Source organism: Macrotis lagotis, chromosome 5 (assembly GCF_037893015.1).
Source record: "Macrotis lagotis isolate mMagLag1 chromosome 5, bilby.v1.9.chrom.fasta, whole genome shotgun sequence".
Classification (NCBI taxonomy): domain Eukaryota; kingdom Metazoa; phylum Chordata; class Mammalia; order Peramelemorphia; family Peramelidae; genus Macrotis; species Macrotis lagotis.
In genome coordinates, this window is record NC_133662.1 from 105441085 (window position 1) to 105459282 (window position 18198).

General features: G+C 35.7%; 1 protein-coding gene across 1 annotated transcript in view; it reads right to left on the reverse strand.

The window, feature by feature from the left end:
- Positions 1 to 18198, reverse strand: part of PREP (prolyl endopeptidase) — a 164695-nt gene that overhangs the window by 145799 nt on the left and 698 nt on the right. Inside the window, exon 2 of the mRNA XM_074187256.1 lies at positions 10508 to 10582. Coding sequence (XP_074043357.1) covers positions 10508 to 10582 — 75 coding nt within the window. The remainder of the gene's footprint in view (positions 1 to 10507; positions 10583 to 18198) is intronic.

An 18198-nucleotide genomic window follows, 5' to 3' on the forward strand; every position in this document is an offset into this window, starting at 1 on the left:
CAATTTGCCTGGTATGATCAATTAGTTTACTTAAGTCAGTCTCAATATTTGTTCCTGGGTCCTATAACCCTTTTGGAGAAGAATTACATTTTAACCTTGAAGATGAATTCCGCAAGAGATGAATGAAAAGAATATACTCAAAAGGAACTTCACTTTTCCCCTCCTTTCATGTTCTCTTTATTCTTCATAACTACCCTAATAAAGTTAAGTCACATTAGCAGCTGAAGGGCATGTCACTGGGATTACCCTTTACAGTGGTCACCAAAAAAGATAAGTTGTAAAAATATCACTGAAAAATGAATAAAAATTTTGTGAAGACTTCAGAAAGTAGGAGAAATGACTAGTTTGTTGTTTTTCAAAGGTGACCCTGGGCTCTATTTTTTAAAAGTAAAAAGAAAGAAAAGCAAAGAGCTATCTTCTGATTGATCATGATGAAATAAATATGAATGAAAGTGGAAAAGATCTAGGAGGAACAAACAATTCTAGAACTATTATTAGGGTTTTTTTGGGAAAAGATTCTAATTTTTGGTAGCTCTCATTCATAATTCAAAACAGTACACTATTCCTTCATTTAAATGTTTTCCTAATCATCAATATCAAGCCAGGTTTAAAATTGGGAAATAGGTGGCCAAGATGTGGAGAGAAGACAGGCACTGTGCTAAGATCTCCTGGTCTTCCCTCATAGAGAATATGAAACAAAGCTCTTAAGAGAAATTTGATCAACAAAACCCGGAAAAAGAAGCTAGGAAAAGAACATCTACGAACAAGATCTGTCTTTGGGGATCATGGGAGAGATGAGAGCCGCCGAGAGCCAGAGTAACCTAAGAGCAGCTGTACAGGCTTTGACTGTGGGAGCTGCAGTCTGGGGAGCTCTAGCAGAGCTGGAGAGTGAGGTCTGGTACAGAGAGTTGCAGAGTGTGGCTGGACATCCATCCACAGGGCTCAGCTAGTCTGGAGGACCTTGGACTCCATACTTTCATTTCAAAAGAGTCCTCTTCCAGAACAAATACAGTTAACAGTTCACCCCTCGTTCCACCCAGGCACAGGCATGAGCAGAGCTCCCTCAGCAGATAGAGAAATTAATTACCTGCCCCAGAGCTCAGCCCACATTATTCAAGGATAAAAGTATCCACCCCCTCCAGGCCTAGGGAGAGAGCCTCAAATCAAGGTCACAGACACACCAGCATCCCCTACTTGTCAGCCCACTTGGAGTTACTAAGCCAAGTGAGCAAAGCCTCTAGGGATCTCTTCTATGAACCAGCCCCTCCCCAACACAAGATCTTAGGAAAATGAAGGCAGGCCAATGAAAAGGGGGGGTCCATAGAAAACTACCTGGAAAACAAAGAGATCTAGAACTTCTGAGGAGAATATGATCCAGCCCAGAGAGAATTCCCTAAAGAAATCAGGAAGGAGTTTAAAACTCAATTGGAAAATCTGGGAAAAGAAATCCAAGAGAAAATTAACACCTTGCAACAAGAAAACAAATCCTTGGAAAATACAATTGGACAAATGCAAAAAGAAAATAATTCTCTCATTGACAATGTACTAGGGCAAAAAACCTAATAATCAAGTGCAGAAAGGCAAAAATAGTGAATACATCTTTCTCAGATCATATTGCAATAAAAATCACATATAATAAAGGGCCAGAGAGACCTAAAACTAATTATAAACTAAATAACCTCATTTTAAAAGAATGAATGGATCAAACAACAAATTATAAAAAGAATTAATGATTTCAAACTAGATAATGACAATAATGAAACACCATACCAAAATCTATGGGAAACAGCCAAGGTGGCTTGTCAGGGATATATTATATATCTTTAAATGCTTATATAAATAAATTAGAGAAAGAGGAAATCAATGAAGTAAATATGCAACTAAAAAAATTATAGAAAGAACAATTTAACCCCCAGTTAAATACCAAATTAGAAATTCTAAAAATTAAAGAAGAAATTAATAAAATCAAAAGCAAGAAAACTACTGAACTAATAAATAAAACCAAGAGGTGGCTTTATGAAAAAAAACAATAAAATTGATAAACTTCTGGTTAATTTGATCAAAAAAAGAAAGAAAACCAAAATACTAGTATCATCAATGAAAAAGGTGAACTCTCCACCAATAAGGAGGAAATTAAAGTAATAATAATTCACAATTATTTTGCCCAACTCTATGCCAATAAATTTGATGATCTAAGTGAAATGGATGAATAATCACAAAAATATAAGTTGCCCAGGTTAAATGAAGAGGAAATTAAATACCTAAATAATCCTATCTCAGAAAAAGAAATTCAAGTCAATATTGAACTCTCGAAGGAAAAATGTCCAGGGTCAGATGGAATCACAAGTGAATTCTATTAATCATTTAAGGAACAACTGGTTCCAATTCTATATAAAACTCTTGGAACAACAGGTGAAGATGGAACTCTGCCTAACTCTTTCTATGATACCAATATTGTGCTGACAACTAAATCAGGAAAGGTCAAAAGAGAGAAAGAAAATTATAGACCTATCTCCCTGACGAATAAAATGTCAAATAAAATCTTAGCAAAATGATTACAAGTTATCACTAGGATAATACATTATGACCAAGTAGGATTTATCCCAGGAATGCAGAGTTGGTTCAATATTAGGAAAACTGTTAGTATAATTAATTATATCAATAACAAACCTATCAGAAATCATATGATTATATCAATAGATGCTGAAAATTTTTTTTGACAAAATACATCACCCATTCCTACTAAAAACACTAGAGAGCATAGGAATAAATGGATTATTCCATAGAATAATAAATAGTATCTATCTGAAACCATCAGGGATGAAACAAGGATGTTCATTATCACCAATACTATTCAATATTGTATTAAAAATGTTAGCTTGAGCAATAAGAAAAGAAAAAAATTGAAGGAATTAGAATTGGGAAGGAAGAGATAAAACTCTGACTCTTTGAAGATGACATGATGGTATACCTAGAGAATCCCAAAAAATCTTCTAAAAAACTACTAGGAAATAATTAGCAACTTTAGCAAAGTTGCAGGATATAAAATAAACTCTCATAAATCCTCAAATTTCTATATATGACTAGCAAGATGCAGCAGAAAGAGCTAGAAAGAGAAATCTCATTCAAAGTAACTTCAGACAACACAAAATACTTGGGAGTCTACCTACCAAGGCAGACTGAGAAACTTTTTGAAAACAATTACAAGACACTTCTCAAACAAAGAAAATCAGATTTATGGGGCGGCTAGGTGGCGTAGTGGATAAAGCACCAGCCCTGGAGTCAGGAGTACCTGGGTTCAAATCCGGTCTCAGACACTTAATAATTACCTAGCTGTGTGGCCTTGGGCAAGCTACTTAACCCTGTTTGCCTTACAAAAACCTAAAAAAAAAAAAAATCAGATTTAAATAACTGGGAAAATATCAACAGCTCATGGACAGGCCAAACTAATATAATAAAAATGACAATCTACCTAAATTAAACTAGTTATTTAGGGCCCTGCCAATCAAAATCCTAAAAAAATGACTAACAAGTTAGAAAAAATTGTAAGTAAATCATATGGAGAAATAAAAAGTTGAGAATTTCCAGGGATTTAATGAAAAAAGTTCAAAAGAAGGCGGTTTAGCCCTAACAAATCTAAAATTATAATATAAAGCATCAGTCATCAAAATTGTCTCAAACTGGCTAAGAAATAGCAGGAAATGATTATAGCAATCTGCTGTTTTATAAACCCAAAGAGTCCAGCTATTGGGATAAAAACTCTCTCTTCAATAAAAACTGTTGGGAAAATTGGCAGAAACTTGGATTAGACCAACACCTCACACCCTATACCAAGATAAGATCCAAATGGATACAGGATTTAGACATAAAAAACAATACCATAAGCAAACTAGATCAAGAAACAGTTTACCTGTCAGATCTATGGAATGGGAAGCAGTTTATGACCAAGGAAGAGATGGAGAATATGATTCAAAACAAACTAGACAATTTTGATTACATTAAATTAAAAATCTTTTGCACAGATAAAACAGATAAAAGATCAAAAGAAACGTAGTAAAATTGGGAAACAATTTTTACAACTGTACTTCTGACAAAGGACTCATTTCTAAAATATACAGAGAACTGAGTCAAATTTTTTTTTAAGAAAAAGTCATTCCCCAATTGACAAATGGTCAAAGGATATACAAAGGCAATTTACAGATGAGCAAATCAAAGTGATCCATAGTCATATAAAACTATTATAAATCACTACTTATTAGAGAAATGCAAATTAAAGCATTACCGTGGTACCACCACACATCTCTCAGAATGGCCAATATGGCCAGAAAGGACAATGATCAGTGTTGGAGGGGATGTGGGAAATCCAGGACACAAATACATTGTTGGTGGAGCTGTGAACTCATCCAACCTTTCTGGAGAGCATATTTAGAATTACACCCAAAGGGCAACAAAAATGTGTATACTCTTTGATTCAGCAATACCACTACTGGGTCTATACCCTGAAGAGATTATGAAAAAGAGTAAAAACATCACTTGTACAAAAATATTCATTAGCTGCCCTGTTTGTGATGGCGAAGAATTGGAAATCGAGTGAATGTCCATCAATTGGGGAATGGCTTAATAAACTGTGGTATATGTATGTCATGGAACACTATTGTTCTAGTAGAAACCAGGAGGGATGGGAATTCAGGGAAGCCTGAAGGGACTTGCATGAACTGATGCTGAGCAAGATAAGCAGAACCAGAAAAACACTGTACACCCTAACAGCAACATGGGGGCGATGATCAACCTTAATAGACTTGCTCATACTAACAGCGCAACAATCCAGGATAATTTAGGGCTATCTGAGATGGAGAATACCATCTGTATTCAGAGAAAGAATTTGGAGTTTGATCAAGGACCAAGGACTATTACCTTTAATTTAGGGGAAAAAACTAATATACTATTATGTAATCTTATTATGTAATGCTATCTCTTATATTTTATTTTTCTTCCTTAAGGATATGATTTCTCTCTCATCACATTTAATTTGGATCAATGTATACCATGGAAACAATGTAAAGACTGGCAAATTGCCTTCTGTGGGGGGGGGGAAGCAAGATTAGGGGAAAAGTTGTAAAACTCAAAGTAAATAAAATCTTTAAAAGGAAAAAATATTCATTAGCAGCTGTTTGTGGTGGCAAAGAACTGGAAATTGAGTGAATTATTTGGGGAATGGTTTAATAAGTTGTGGTATATGTATGTGATGGAATACTATTGTTCTATTAGAAACCAAGAGGGATGGGAATTCAGAGAAGCCTGGAAGGATTTGCATGAATTGAGATAAGCAGAGATAAGCAGAATCAGAAGAACATTTTACACCATAACAGCAACATAGGGATAATGATCAATCTTAATGGACTTGCTGATTACATCAGTGAACAATCGGGAACAATTTTGGAGTATCCACAATGGCAAATGGCATCTGTATCCAGAGAAAGAATTATGGAGTCTGAAGACCAAAGACTATTACCACTAATTAAAAAAAAAAAAAAACCATAATCTTATTATGTCATTTTCCTATCTCTTAATATTCCCCCTTCAGGGGAATGAAGAAATGCATTTTAAGTAGTATACAACATATTGACAACAACTAGTGTAAAGACATGATACAAAAGACATTATACTTAACATTAAAAAGACTCCAGGTATGCTGGGTAGATCCACAATGAAAGACTTCTAGGATGACACTGACAAAGATCATATAGGGTTATAAAATACAGATAGGCTGAGATCTGTACCACTCCAGGATACATCAGTGTATCAAGTCTAAACTTGCCTGTAGTTAAAAGAATGAATCAGAGGCAAAGGAGACTAGAAACAGGGAGATCAATTAGGAAACTTTTACAATGATCCAAACATGAAGTGATAAAAGTCTAAACTAAAATGAAGAACTAAGAATAAAAAAATTTTCAGAATCACATATCTAGAGTCAGAGGTGATCTCAGAGGTAATCTAGTATGAATGCCTATTATAAATGAGGAAATCAGGGTCCATAAAGGATAACTGACTTGTCCAAAGACATACAGGTGCCAAGCATTAAGAGGTAGGCTTTGAATTCAGGTCCTCTAGCTCCAGACCCAGTATTCTTTTCAGTGTATGAAAAAAATTATGAAAGAAGAATCAGCAGGACTAGATAAATGACTATCCAATTAGCCTCCTTGAGAGGAACTGGTTTTTACCTGTCTTTGTATACCAGCACAGTACCTTAATGATTCACTGACCAATGAGATAAAGGGAAGAAAATTCAAGTCAAGTGATAAGCAAGATAATATCTCTGACCATTAAAAAAAGGATGTTCTGCATATGTCAGATTTTTTTTAATATGTTAATTTCAAATTCTTTTTTGCCTCCTTTTATTCACTTTTATAAGGGAAGGCTCTCTTCAAAAGGGAGAGGAGAAGGGATACATTGGGAAATGTAGGTGATATAAAAACAAAATATATAAATAAAAAGTATTTTAAATAAAAACATGATAAGAAGTCAAGATATAATGGCACATGTGGAAATGAAAAGCAAGGGGTAGACTAGCCTCACCGTATCTCTTACTGAGGCAAAAACAGAGGGGAAAGAAGAGTTTTTCCACAGCAGAGGACCTCAGGAGTTATGATATCATCTGGGTAAAGTCAAAGAGTTGGAGTAATACATTGGAGTATTAAACGAAAGCACTGCACTGTTTAGTTTCAAATTTAGTTCTGTTATTTATACCCATGTGATCACAATTCACCTCTGTGAGTCTCAATTTCCTCAACATAAATCAGGGTCGGTCTCTAAACCTAAGGTCTAAGAATAGATTTAAAATCCATAAAACTGGATGAGAGGGAAATAACATTTTTATTTCCACTAACCTCTAACTGAAATTCAACATTTCCTTCAATTATAAATGCAGATAACAAATATTATTCTGAGATTGCATTAATAAACTTCACCAACTGCTGATGAGGTCCTCAATACAAAAAAAAGAACTTATGTCCTGGATGATTTACAAGCTAAGGCAGTTTCTAACTCTGAATCTGAAGATATTTGGCTTCAATTAAAGCAAAGCAGTTGGACTATGGGGGCAGCCAGGTGGCACAGTTGATAAGGCACCAGCCCTGGAGTCAGGAGGACCTGAGTTCAAATCCGACCTCAGACACTTAATAACTGCCTAGTTGTGTGGCCTTGTGCAAGTAATTTAACCCCACTGCCATGCAAAAACAATAAATAAATAAGAATGAATGAATGAATAAACAAGACAGTGAATAAAGGTAAGTTTACTCAAAAAAAGAAAAGAGGTTTAACATGGAACATAGGAATGGTTAGAAAAGAAGAAAACTAAAATGGGGAAGAATAGAGCTGAGACAGCCTGCCATGAAAATCTCAGAGGAAATGCAGAAGGAAGCTAATCAGGAAAAAGACTGTCAACATCTGTATAATACTGTGTGATTGACAAAATACTTTTCTCATAACAACCCTGAAAGATATCATTATCTCCATTTTTAAGGAAGACCTATCAGAACACAAAAGAATAAAATGAGTTATGAGAAAACAGGTATACCAGTACCATTGTTGAGGGAGCTACAAATGGTCCATCCATTCTTGAAAACATTCTAGAACCAGGTTCAGAGTTGCCAATCTTTACACATCCTTTGACCCAGCTATACCACAGCTAGGACTATACTTCAAAGAAATAGAAGAAAGACGAACCTGATCTATATGTACAAATATATTTATCAAAGTTCTTTTGGTGGCAGCATTAAAAACAGATATCACTTGTCTTCCTACTAGGGAATGGCTAAACAAACAAGGATATATAATTGCAAAGATATCAATTGTCTTCCTACTAGGGAATGGCTAAACAAACAAGGATATATAATTGCAAAGAATTGTTATTATGCTCTAAGAAATGACAAAATGGACAGTTTCAGAGGAAACTTTAATGATGTTAAGCAAGGTTAAGTGAAATTAACAGAAGATTTACACAATAAGAACATTATTGAGAAAAACAAATTGAAAAGACTTTAAAACTTTAATCAATGAATTGATAAATCTAAGTCCAAAAGAATGTAGATGAAATATATCATTCATTTCCTAACAGAACTTAAAATGGAGAAAGATATAAATTCTTAGACATGGCTAATATAGTTGTTTTGCTTTACTAAGTAGAGATATAGTGAAAATTTTCCTTGGGGATTATTGGGGTTTTTTTTTAATTTGCTCAGTAGAAGCAGAGGGTTAGTAGAAGGGACAGATTATTATTTTTAAATATTTGTTACTTGAAATTTTTTTTTAGGACATTGACTCTCAGAGAGGTTAATCACCTTGTCCAGGTTCATAGTCACTAAATTAATAAAAACAGGAGTTGGAACACAAGTGTGGTGACTCTTCTCAATCTACCACATACTCCCATAAGAAGGATGGAAGCAAGTAAATATCAAGGAAAGAAAAAATGGTGATTATTAAGGGGTGGGGGTAGGGAAATGGGAACCAAGGAAAAACCTTAGTCCACAATCTATGACACTTAAAGGCTGTGTATTGGTCTCCCTAAAGTCTGTTTCATCATCTATAAAATTGGTGTGAGAACACTTATTGCATTTAGCCCTCAAAGGATTGGTAAGAAATTCATGAGATAATGTATATAAATTACTTTAAAGTCCTCCATAAATGTGCTACTAGCTATTATTCTAACAACCATTTATTAAGAGCCTCTCATATTCAATGTTGTTGCTGGTGAGTGGGAGGATTGGGATAACCGATGATTTTTGTAGCCAGAACAAATGTCTGACCCTGGGAAAATCCCTGTATTACTCTGAGGCGCAACTTTGTCAAAGGCAAATGGATGATAACATGGCCAAGCTCTTGATGATTCACATTTCATGTTTCTAACCCTCCTCTGAGGCCAAAGTTCTCCTTTATTCTTGAAATGTTAGACACTGCCCAAGCTAGACAACTCAAATTAAAAATCTTGCTACACAAGCATTTTGGTTCTCAGAATTCAATGACAAAAAGACCCTACTCAATTAACTTTATTTTTTAAACTGCTATTAGATTTGAGGGGAGATTTCCCTTTGTGCTTAGAGAATATGTTGTAACACTCCTTAGTCTGAATTTTTCAACTATGCAGTGGGAAGGACCTAATGTTACTGGCTGATGTCCAGCACCAAGCACAGTATGTGGCATAGAATAGGCACTGGTTAATTGTTTGTCAAAGGAATTAATACACTTTCTTCATTTTTTAAAAAGCAAAATTTCTTTAGTCTGAGTAAGATTTATTGCTTCAAATACCAGTAAACTTCTATAAGCTCAGCCAGACTCCCTAAGAGACATCGTGCTGAGCACGACAAGGAACAAGATCTCCATTGTAGCCCTACCTTCAGCCAGTAAAGAAAAAAAAAGTCTTCAACATGTCCACTATGCCTATTCCTTTTTTTTATTTGCTCTGTGTAAAGAAAAATAGAATGGGGTAGGTGTTTGCAAGATATTAAGGAAGTCTATTAATGCTATTCAGATGCTGTCATTAAGTATCTCATAGCATATCAACGCAATAGTTACATTGAGCTGTGCTTAAACACCTGCTGCGAAAACCTTTAGTGTTCTTACAGCATCCTGAAAATAATGTCTTAATTTTCTCCCTCAGCAATCTTAATATTATTTGTATGCATGAAATGGCATTGGGAAAAAGTTTTCTGATTTTTGCCTTTCAAATACAGGAAGAATTATACTGATTCAATATTTCTAAGAGTTTAGAATTCTAGCTTTCCTGTTTGGCAGGGGCTTAGCTTTAGCTTTATCTTTTTATTTTTTAGGTTTTTGCAAGGCAATGGGATTAAGTGGCTTGCCCAAAACCACACAGCTACGTAATTATTATTAAGTGTCTGAGACCGGATTTGAACTCAGGTACTCCTGACTCTAGGGCCAGTACTCTATCCACTGCATCACCTAGCTGCCCCTTAGTTTTTTATCTTTTGCTAAATACTTTACTAAAAATACTTGGCAGAAAATCTAGAGATATCATCTTTAAACTGTTGGTCCCACTGGTTTTTGTAACAGGCTACTATCAGCCCCAAACTGCCTGTTACTTTTAGTCCATATTTGTTAGTTCTAATGATGAGTTCATCCATGAGAAAGAATGTTAGTTTATCACCCAATGGATAACTATATTAAATGTAAAAGAAAAACAAAGTGTACACATTCAGACACATACAGGTCTACAAATAATCACTAATACTGGCATAATTTAACATTTTTGAGTTACTAAAATAATTCAGATGAGAGAATGATAGCTATATTAATGTGGAAATCAATCTTATTTACATAATGCTTCTATTAGCCAGGTGCTCAAGGGTTCCTAAAATGAGAACCAGAAAAGATAAGAAAGATAAAGAAGGAAAAAAATAAACATAAATTTCTTATGCCAAGGCTTGGCCACCAGTTCCAATGTCAATTCATGTTTTTCAAGATGATCTCATCTTCAAATATCATCAATTACCTTTGTTTGTTCACTATCTGGGTCTTCAAGCCAAACATAGGGGTCACAGACTTTAGATCCATGGTAATCATGTACCTGCAAACAAATAGAATAAAGTATGAAACAATGAGTTCCTGTTTCAAAGGAAGTTTTCTAGAGAATTGCATTTGTACTAAAGGCCTGAGAAGAGAGAGAGAATGCTTTCATCAACTCAATGGTGACTCTATCAGCTGAATACCAGATCTGGTAGCTTCTGAAAGGTGTTAAGGCAGCAGGGGACAAGTGTGGGAGGTAAAGGGATGCTGAAAGAAGAGAGACAAATAGGACAGAAAATACCTGGACAAGAGAAAAACCTTATGATGTGTTAATAATGAAAGCTAAAAAATCTTTCCTCCCTGAAGAGGTACATAATTCATACAATATAAAGAGGGGGCGGGAAGGGGGATATTTATGAATACATAAGACATACCTTACTATTTTTCATTTCGTGCTTATTAATCACTTAAATGGCAAGGTAACATGCTCACATTATGTCATGTGCAGGTTTCTTAAAAATAAGTTTAAAACACTGGAAAACAAAAGTTGCCATGAACTGTTGGCTCACTACTAGCACATCTTATCTTGGCACCAACTGAAATATCTAATTCATCTAATGGGAAAATATTTCAGAGACTTGAAGTTCTGTGTAGAAACCACAAAGTGTTTTCTCAAGAAAATAAGTTATTCAAACATTATCCATTCAGACTACCATCATCTGAGGGGAAATGACAGAAATTCTTAAGAGTAAAAGAGATCTGATACCTAAAGGAATCATTCAGCAGGAAAAAATTTAGAAAATCTCTCAAACTTGTACCATTCTGAAATAGTCATTTCTTTCCAACAATCTCCATGAACATTTCTTATTTTTTGTATCAGAGCTTCATTTCATTGAGGGGAAAGTAGTTGGTATGTGAACAACTGCTTCACTTAGTTCACATCTTTTGCTCCAGAACACTGAGAAAGCAACATTTACTCATCCAAAAAATATATATGCTTTCCCCTAAACACCTGTTCAGGCAACTGTCACAGCTTGAAAAATGTTAAGCTTGGCTGCTAGTTAGCAAACATGTCCAGGTGAGAAGTTACTTGAACCTGCTTTCACCACAGTACATGGTGAATCTGGCAGTAGTTCTATGGCCATTGCCTCTACAAAAGTATCTGATCTTGAACTGATGGTCAGGGCTTACCCCGGAATATGAAGAACAAGCTACCACATTGTCAGAATCATATCCCACCCAAGTGACATACTGGGTCCCACCGGTTCAGCAAACTGGATCACTGTCAGAAGAATGGCCAGGGCCCCTCTTTCAGGTTTTAACTGACATCTAACAAGAAGACTTAATGCTGTAGCACCAGTCTCCTGCTTTCCACAGAGAATCCTCTTATGTCTGTAACTGCTCCCAAAAAGCACAAAGGTATACAAATAAACTAAAAGTACAGTTAAAAGAGTGATTATTTGTGATAATCAGCACTGATCTTATAATGGAAAATGTCAAACCCAGCTCTCTTAAGTCAATCAATGGATATGAAATACAGAAGAGATTAAAACTTAATACTATACTCATGTTGTTGGATATCAAAGAAATTAACTTTTTAAAATATTTGAATCCTTTATTAAGAAGAAAAATTTTATATTAATTCATCTTCCTTAATTTTGTGAGGAAGGGAGAGGAGACAAAAACCTAACTATTACAGGGAATTTCAGTTATAGAAATTCCATAAGTAATCTAAATTTGTGATATAGTCTTTTACATTTACTGATGACTAATTATAAAACAGAATAAAAATTATCCTGTTATTAGTTTGTGCTGATTTATTGATGAGAGAGAGTACCACCATCTTTCTAGCTAGCAAGGATTACAGTAATTTTACTGTCATTCTTGATTTCTCATTCTCCCTCAACACTCAGGTGCAAAAAATTTCCCATCCTATTATCTCTACAACAATGTTCTCATATGCCCTCTCTTTCCCATTCAAATATTTACCACCTTAGTTTAGGTCCTCATCACCTCTCATATGAATTAATGCAATATCCTAATTAGTTTCCCTGCCTCAAACCTCTCCACACTCCACACACTTCCTACAGCTGCAAAAGTGATTTTGCTAGAGCAATCAATGGCCTTCCTCAACTCCTCAATAAATCCCAGTAGTTCCATATTGACTAGACACAAATATCAACTCCTGCCTTGCATTTGAAGCTCTTCACAGCTTGGCTGCCTCTTATCCTTTGAGCTATGGAACCTTACTCCCTTCCATGCCTTGTACAGTCTAGCTATACTGCCCTTCTTACTATATCTCCACTCCATCTCTCAACACCAAGCCTTTGCAATGACTGTCTCCCCCGGCCTCATCTTTGCTTCTTTAAATCTCTTAGTTTCTTCAACCATCGAGACAATCTCTCCCACATGAAGACTTTCCTAGTCTCCACAGCTATGAGCATCCTTCCCTACAGTTACCTTATATCTGCTTTATATATTCTTATATACTTACATATGTATCTTGCACATACAGAATATATAAACGTTCTCAAGCTTCCCAAGGGCAGAGCCTAGCACATATGGAACTTTAGTAAATGCTTGACGGATTCGACAGCTGACAGTAACTTTTCTAGACTTATTAGATTTGCCTGACACTAAGTGGTAAAATGACTGTAGCAGGCTAACCTAATATGTATCAGAAGTCAATCTTTCTGCCTCCAATACTAGGCCTCTATCCTCTAAGCAGCTTTATTGACTCTTTCCTTTCAATAAGCCTGCCCAAATCTAACTAACTGTAAAAAGAAAAATAGAACTGAAAATTTCATTAATTTTTTTAAAATTTTATTTTTAAAAATTCTACCTGGCAATTCACTGTGGAATAAATTATGGCATAAAGAACTCTGGATGGGGCGGCTAGGTGGCGCAGTGGATAAAGCATGCTTTTCAAACATTTCTGAGGTATTCTTTAAAAAATGTCATTTTAATGAATAGCATGTGAGTAAGATAATGGAACAACCACATGACTAAACCTCTATATGAAAAAATTTAACCTAACAGTGGAATGGGGGGGGGGGAGGTTTTAAGAAATGGAATTAAAGACCAGTTAGGAAGCTAATGTAATAGTACAATTTAATACTGAATGGTATCTGAATGGATGGGTATCTGAATGGATAGGAGTTAAGAATAAGTTAAGATTAGCTCCAGGACTGAAACCAGAAAAAGAGGGGAAATGAAGCTAGCATGGAAGAAAATGATGAAAGCCAGATGTTATAGTGTATACCCATAATTTGTGCTACTAGGATTTCTAAGGCTAATGGATTTCTTGAGCTTGGGAGTTCTGGTTGCAGTGGACTAAATCAATCAAATGTCCACAACAAGTTTAACATTAATATGAAATCCTTCAGGAAATGGGGATACAGAAAAGAACCAGGTATGCCTAAAGAGAGGTGAACTGGTCAAGTTTGGAAATGGGTCAAAGTCTCTGTATCAATACTGAACTACCTTACTGAGATGAGACTACAATCTTAAAAAAATTGTTAAGTCAGAAGACTTAATTGTTAAGACATGGTGAGTTTGAGGTTATAGTGGAACATCTTGGAGAATGGTGTATGGTGTTCAGAAGAGAAGTCAAGACTAGAAATTCTGGAATTATTTGCAGTGGTGGTAGCTGAGGAATGGTGATTATAAGGAAGAGAATGTAGAGAGAAGGTAACGGAATGACCTTTGTAGAAGATCCATTTTAAGGGATTATGACAGGATGAAGAGCCAACTAAGGAGAGAGAAAAGGAATAGTTAGTGATAAAAGAAAATGAAGAAAGCATGATGTGTTGAGAATAAAGGGAAAAAGAGATTTTTATCAAGTATTAAAGAAAGACTTAAACCACTGGATTTGGTGACTTTGAAATTATTAATATTTGTGGGAGACAATAATTTCAGTAGTAAAGGGTGCAAAAGACATACTGTAGAGAATGGAAGAATGACTGGTTAATAAGAAAGTGAAAAATTTTTCAGAAAATTTAAAAGTGAAGAAAAGGGAAACAGTAGGAGAGTCAAAGAGTAAAATCTTAAAAAGTTTGGAAAAGTTCCTAGTGGAACAAAAGAGTGACTTGATAAAGATGGAGGAGAAGGCTTCTGTTGGAAGGTAAACTCTTTCAGCACAATGACTATTTTTATTTTTGTCTATATATCCTCAGAATTTAGTATGATCCTTGATTCAAAGGAGGTGTGTGATAAATGTTTGTTGAACTTCATGTCTCTATTTAGAAATTTTTAGATGCTGTCTAATGTAATGACATCATCATCATCATCATTATTATTATTATTATTTATACTGGGCAATAATTAACCTACAAATATTCATGGGAAGCACTCATATTAATAGATGCTTCCTTATTGACAAACTGAAAACTAAACCCTATAATCAGCATCAAACAGTCACCTAATGGTAGAGCTGGAATTAAATTTTGGCATTCTACAAGCCCAATAACATCCTCAAAGTATGATGTTCTGTGTTGGTGATATAATTAATTCAACAAAATAAACATTTATTAAGTGGCTCCTATGACTATTCAAGGCAAAAGGAAAATAAAGATTAAATAAGACAGGAGTTTATACTCTATTAAAGGAGTATTTACTTTTATAATTCCAAGATAGTAATTTTAACATTAGGGGAGGGAGGAGTCTTTTATTCTTCTACATCTTGGGAAATAGTCTTTGAGTTGCTGTAGCTGAAAATGTCACACCATCACCAAAATATGTTGACTCTGAATATAATCTCAGTCAGTTTTCAGGCAACAACAGACAGAGTCATTCAATAGATCCACTCAAAGTCTTTCTAGCCATCTTTGTTTAACCTTGTCCATGGATATAGAACTGAAGGATAAAGACTGATTTTTTTTTCCTCGATGCCTAGAGACTCTTCAAACATCAACAAGCATTTACTGAGCACTAACTCTGTACCAAGCAGTCCAAACCCTCCAGGAGATACAAACAATTGTGCACACATAAGTAAACTGGAGGTAATACTCTAACTTTGAAGATGCTAAGGGGAGGGAAGACGCCAGGGAGTGAAGCAGATTCTAACTTTCCAAATTCTTTGATATTTATAATAATAATGATAGTCAACATTTACATAGCAATTTAAAGTTTGCAAATTACGATGCAAACATCTCATTTTATCATTACCACCATTCTGGGAGGTGGGTCTATTTTGCAGATAAGGAAACTGAGGCATATTAAGGTTACTCAAATCACTTTGGGTCATTCAGCTGGTGAGCTGTCTTGAGGTCCTATCTGAACTAAGGGTTTTTCTGATTCCAGGTCAAACATTCAAATGCGATCTAATTTAGACTATAAGCTCCTAGAGTAGCCAGTTTACAATTTATACTTGGTAGACTCAGGCAAAATCAGGCAATTGAATGATTCAGAGTTAGAACAATGTTCAAATTCCAGCTCTGCTAAGATAACCTGTGTTACCTTAGGCAAATTGCTTCAATTTCTAGTTCTCAATTTTCTTCACCTGTTCACAAGGAATTTGGATTAGACAATCAATGGTAGGATCATTTTCAGTTCTAAAATCTTGATTCTAAATCCCTTGATTCTAAATTCAAAATGGTGATGATGCTGCTTTGTCAAAACTTGAAAAGCATTCAACTGCATTGAAGGTCAATCACCAATGCCTTGGTTTCCACATGAAAAGGTATCCATTATGCCCACATTCTCAAAGTGTTATGAGTCTGAAAGAAATACAAAATATGTTAAGCTACTGTGCATGAGGAAAAAAATTCAATTTCACAAACATTTGTTAATCACTATATACAAGGCACTGTTAGGTATACCATCACAAATGATCCTCTAACAAAAGAATGAGTCTCTGACACCTCGAAAAGTTTATAGTTTAACAGCAAAGATGTAATAGGTAGACTATAATACAGGCAAAGGAGAATCTATGCTAAACACTTAAGAAAATCTTAGTTGAGAAAAATACTTTTAGCCAAGGTGGTGGTCAATGTGTTGGACTTTGAGAGAAGATTTCAATAGGTGAACATGAAGATGAAGTGTTCTGGGACAGGTGACAAGTGGTACAAATACATAGATGTAGCAAAGGCAAATGGAGAACAAGGAATAGCTAATGAGACCTTTGGGCTAGTCCATGAAACACATGAAGAAGCCTAGAAAATAAGGAAGGAAAAATAGGCTGGAGCAAAACTATTGAACACCTTAAATTCCAAGCTGGCAAGGTATTTCTATAATGATATATAATTAAACTATAAATTACTATGGAGAAACATCATCATCCATAAGTACCAGGAATCTTCTTCCCATTATCATAGTTTTCACCTTTTTAAATATCCCCTCTAGCCACTCAACCCAGACATTCCCAAATGTTGAAATTCAAGGCTTTGTTCAAGTGCTACCTACTTCATGAAACCTACCCCAATCTTTCCACAAAAGATTCTTTCTCTTTCCTCTAAACATATAGAACTTGGCAGAGATTTATGTTTGGTATGGTAAAGTGAATGGAAGTCTTCCACTTGGAGTCTGGAAAACCTGAATTCAAATCTTCCTCAGATATTTACAGCTTACTGTATGTAGCATGTGGTGGAAAGGTGAATGATTCTGGAGTTCCAACATCTGAGTTGAAGTCATAAGCGCCATTAAAAAACAAGTTAGAACAAGTTAGAGCAAAAGTCACCAGGGAAGGAAACTAGAATTGAAGCAGGAGACTTAGCCATTTAAGACAGTAGAATGCATATCTGTTGGGTGTTTTTTAGTTTTGGGGGGTTAAGTGGCTTGCCCAAGGCCACACAGCTAGGTAATTATTAAGGGTCTGAGGCCAGTTTGAACTCAGGGACTCCTGACTCCAGGGCTGATGCTTTATCCACAGCTTGTTTCTGTTTCCTCCTGTTTCTCCTCAATAACTCTGTGAGGAAATCAATAGAATTATTATTATCCCTACATCTAGTTGGGATAACTGAGACTCACAGTCTCATAACCCTAAGAGTTAAGCTCTACTTGAACTCTTACTGACTTCAGGGTGGGTGCTCTATCCACTGTGCCACCTAGCCACCCCTAGAATGTGCATTTGAATACCAACAGAAGTACCCTTCATAAGACAACCCCACTTCCTTAGGGAAAATAAAACACTAATTGGAATTCAACTATTGCAGCTTTCTTTGGATCAAGTTAAAAAAAAAATCAGGCAAGAAACCTGCCAAAACATGGGTTACCAAATGACCACTGTTCAAACAAGCCTCTGAACGTCGGAGTCACCTGAAAACATTACTACCAAATGACTCCAAGAAAATGTGAAACCTCAAAGGTTTACTTGGTTTTTAATGACAACAAACCGAACTTCTTATAACCCACCGTCAAAAGAAGAGCTTGTGGCTCGACGGTTAACATCTTCTCTTCCCTCCTGCATCCCCTTTCTTATCACCTCAAATAGAAGGTAAACTCCTTGGGAGAAGAAACTAGTTTTCGCTCTGTTTTGATTCACGAGCTCGGAACCTTGCAAATAAAACGTGTTTGATGGGATTGAGGGCTTCAGCCCCAAAAGCCCCAACTCTCACTCCCGTGAAGCGCTTGTGGCCCTAATGCACACCTCAAGTGCCCAATCCTTCCCGGGAAGGAGAGGGGGCCTCAAAAGTCAGGCCCCCAAGTCCCGGGGACGCTCTTAAAGCGAAGCGCCCGGCA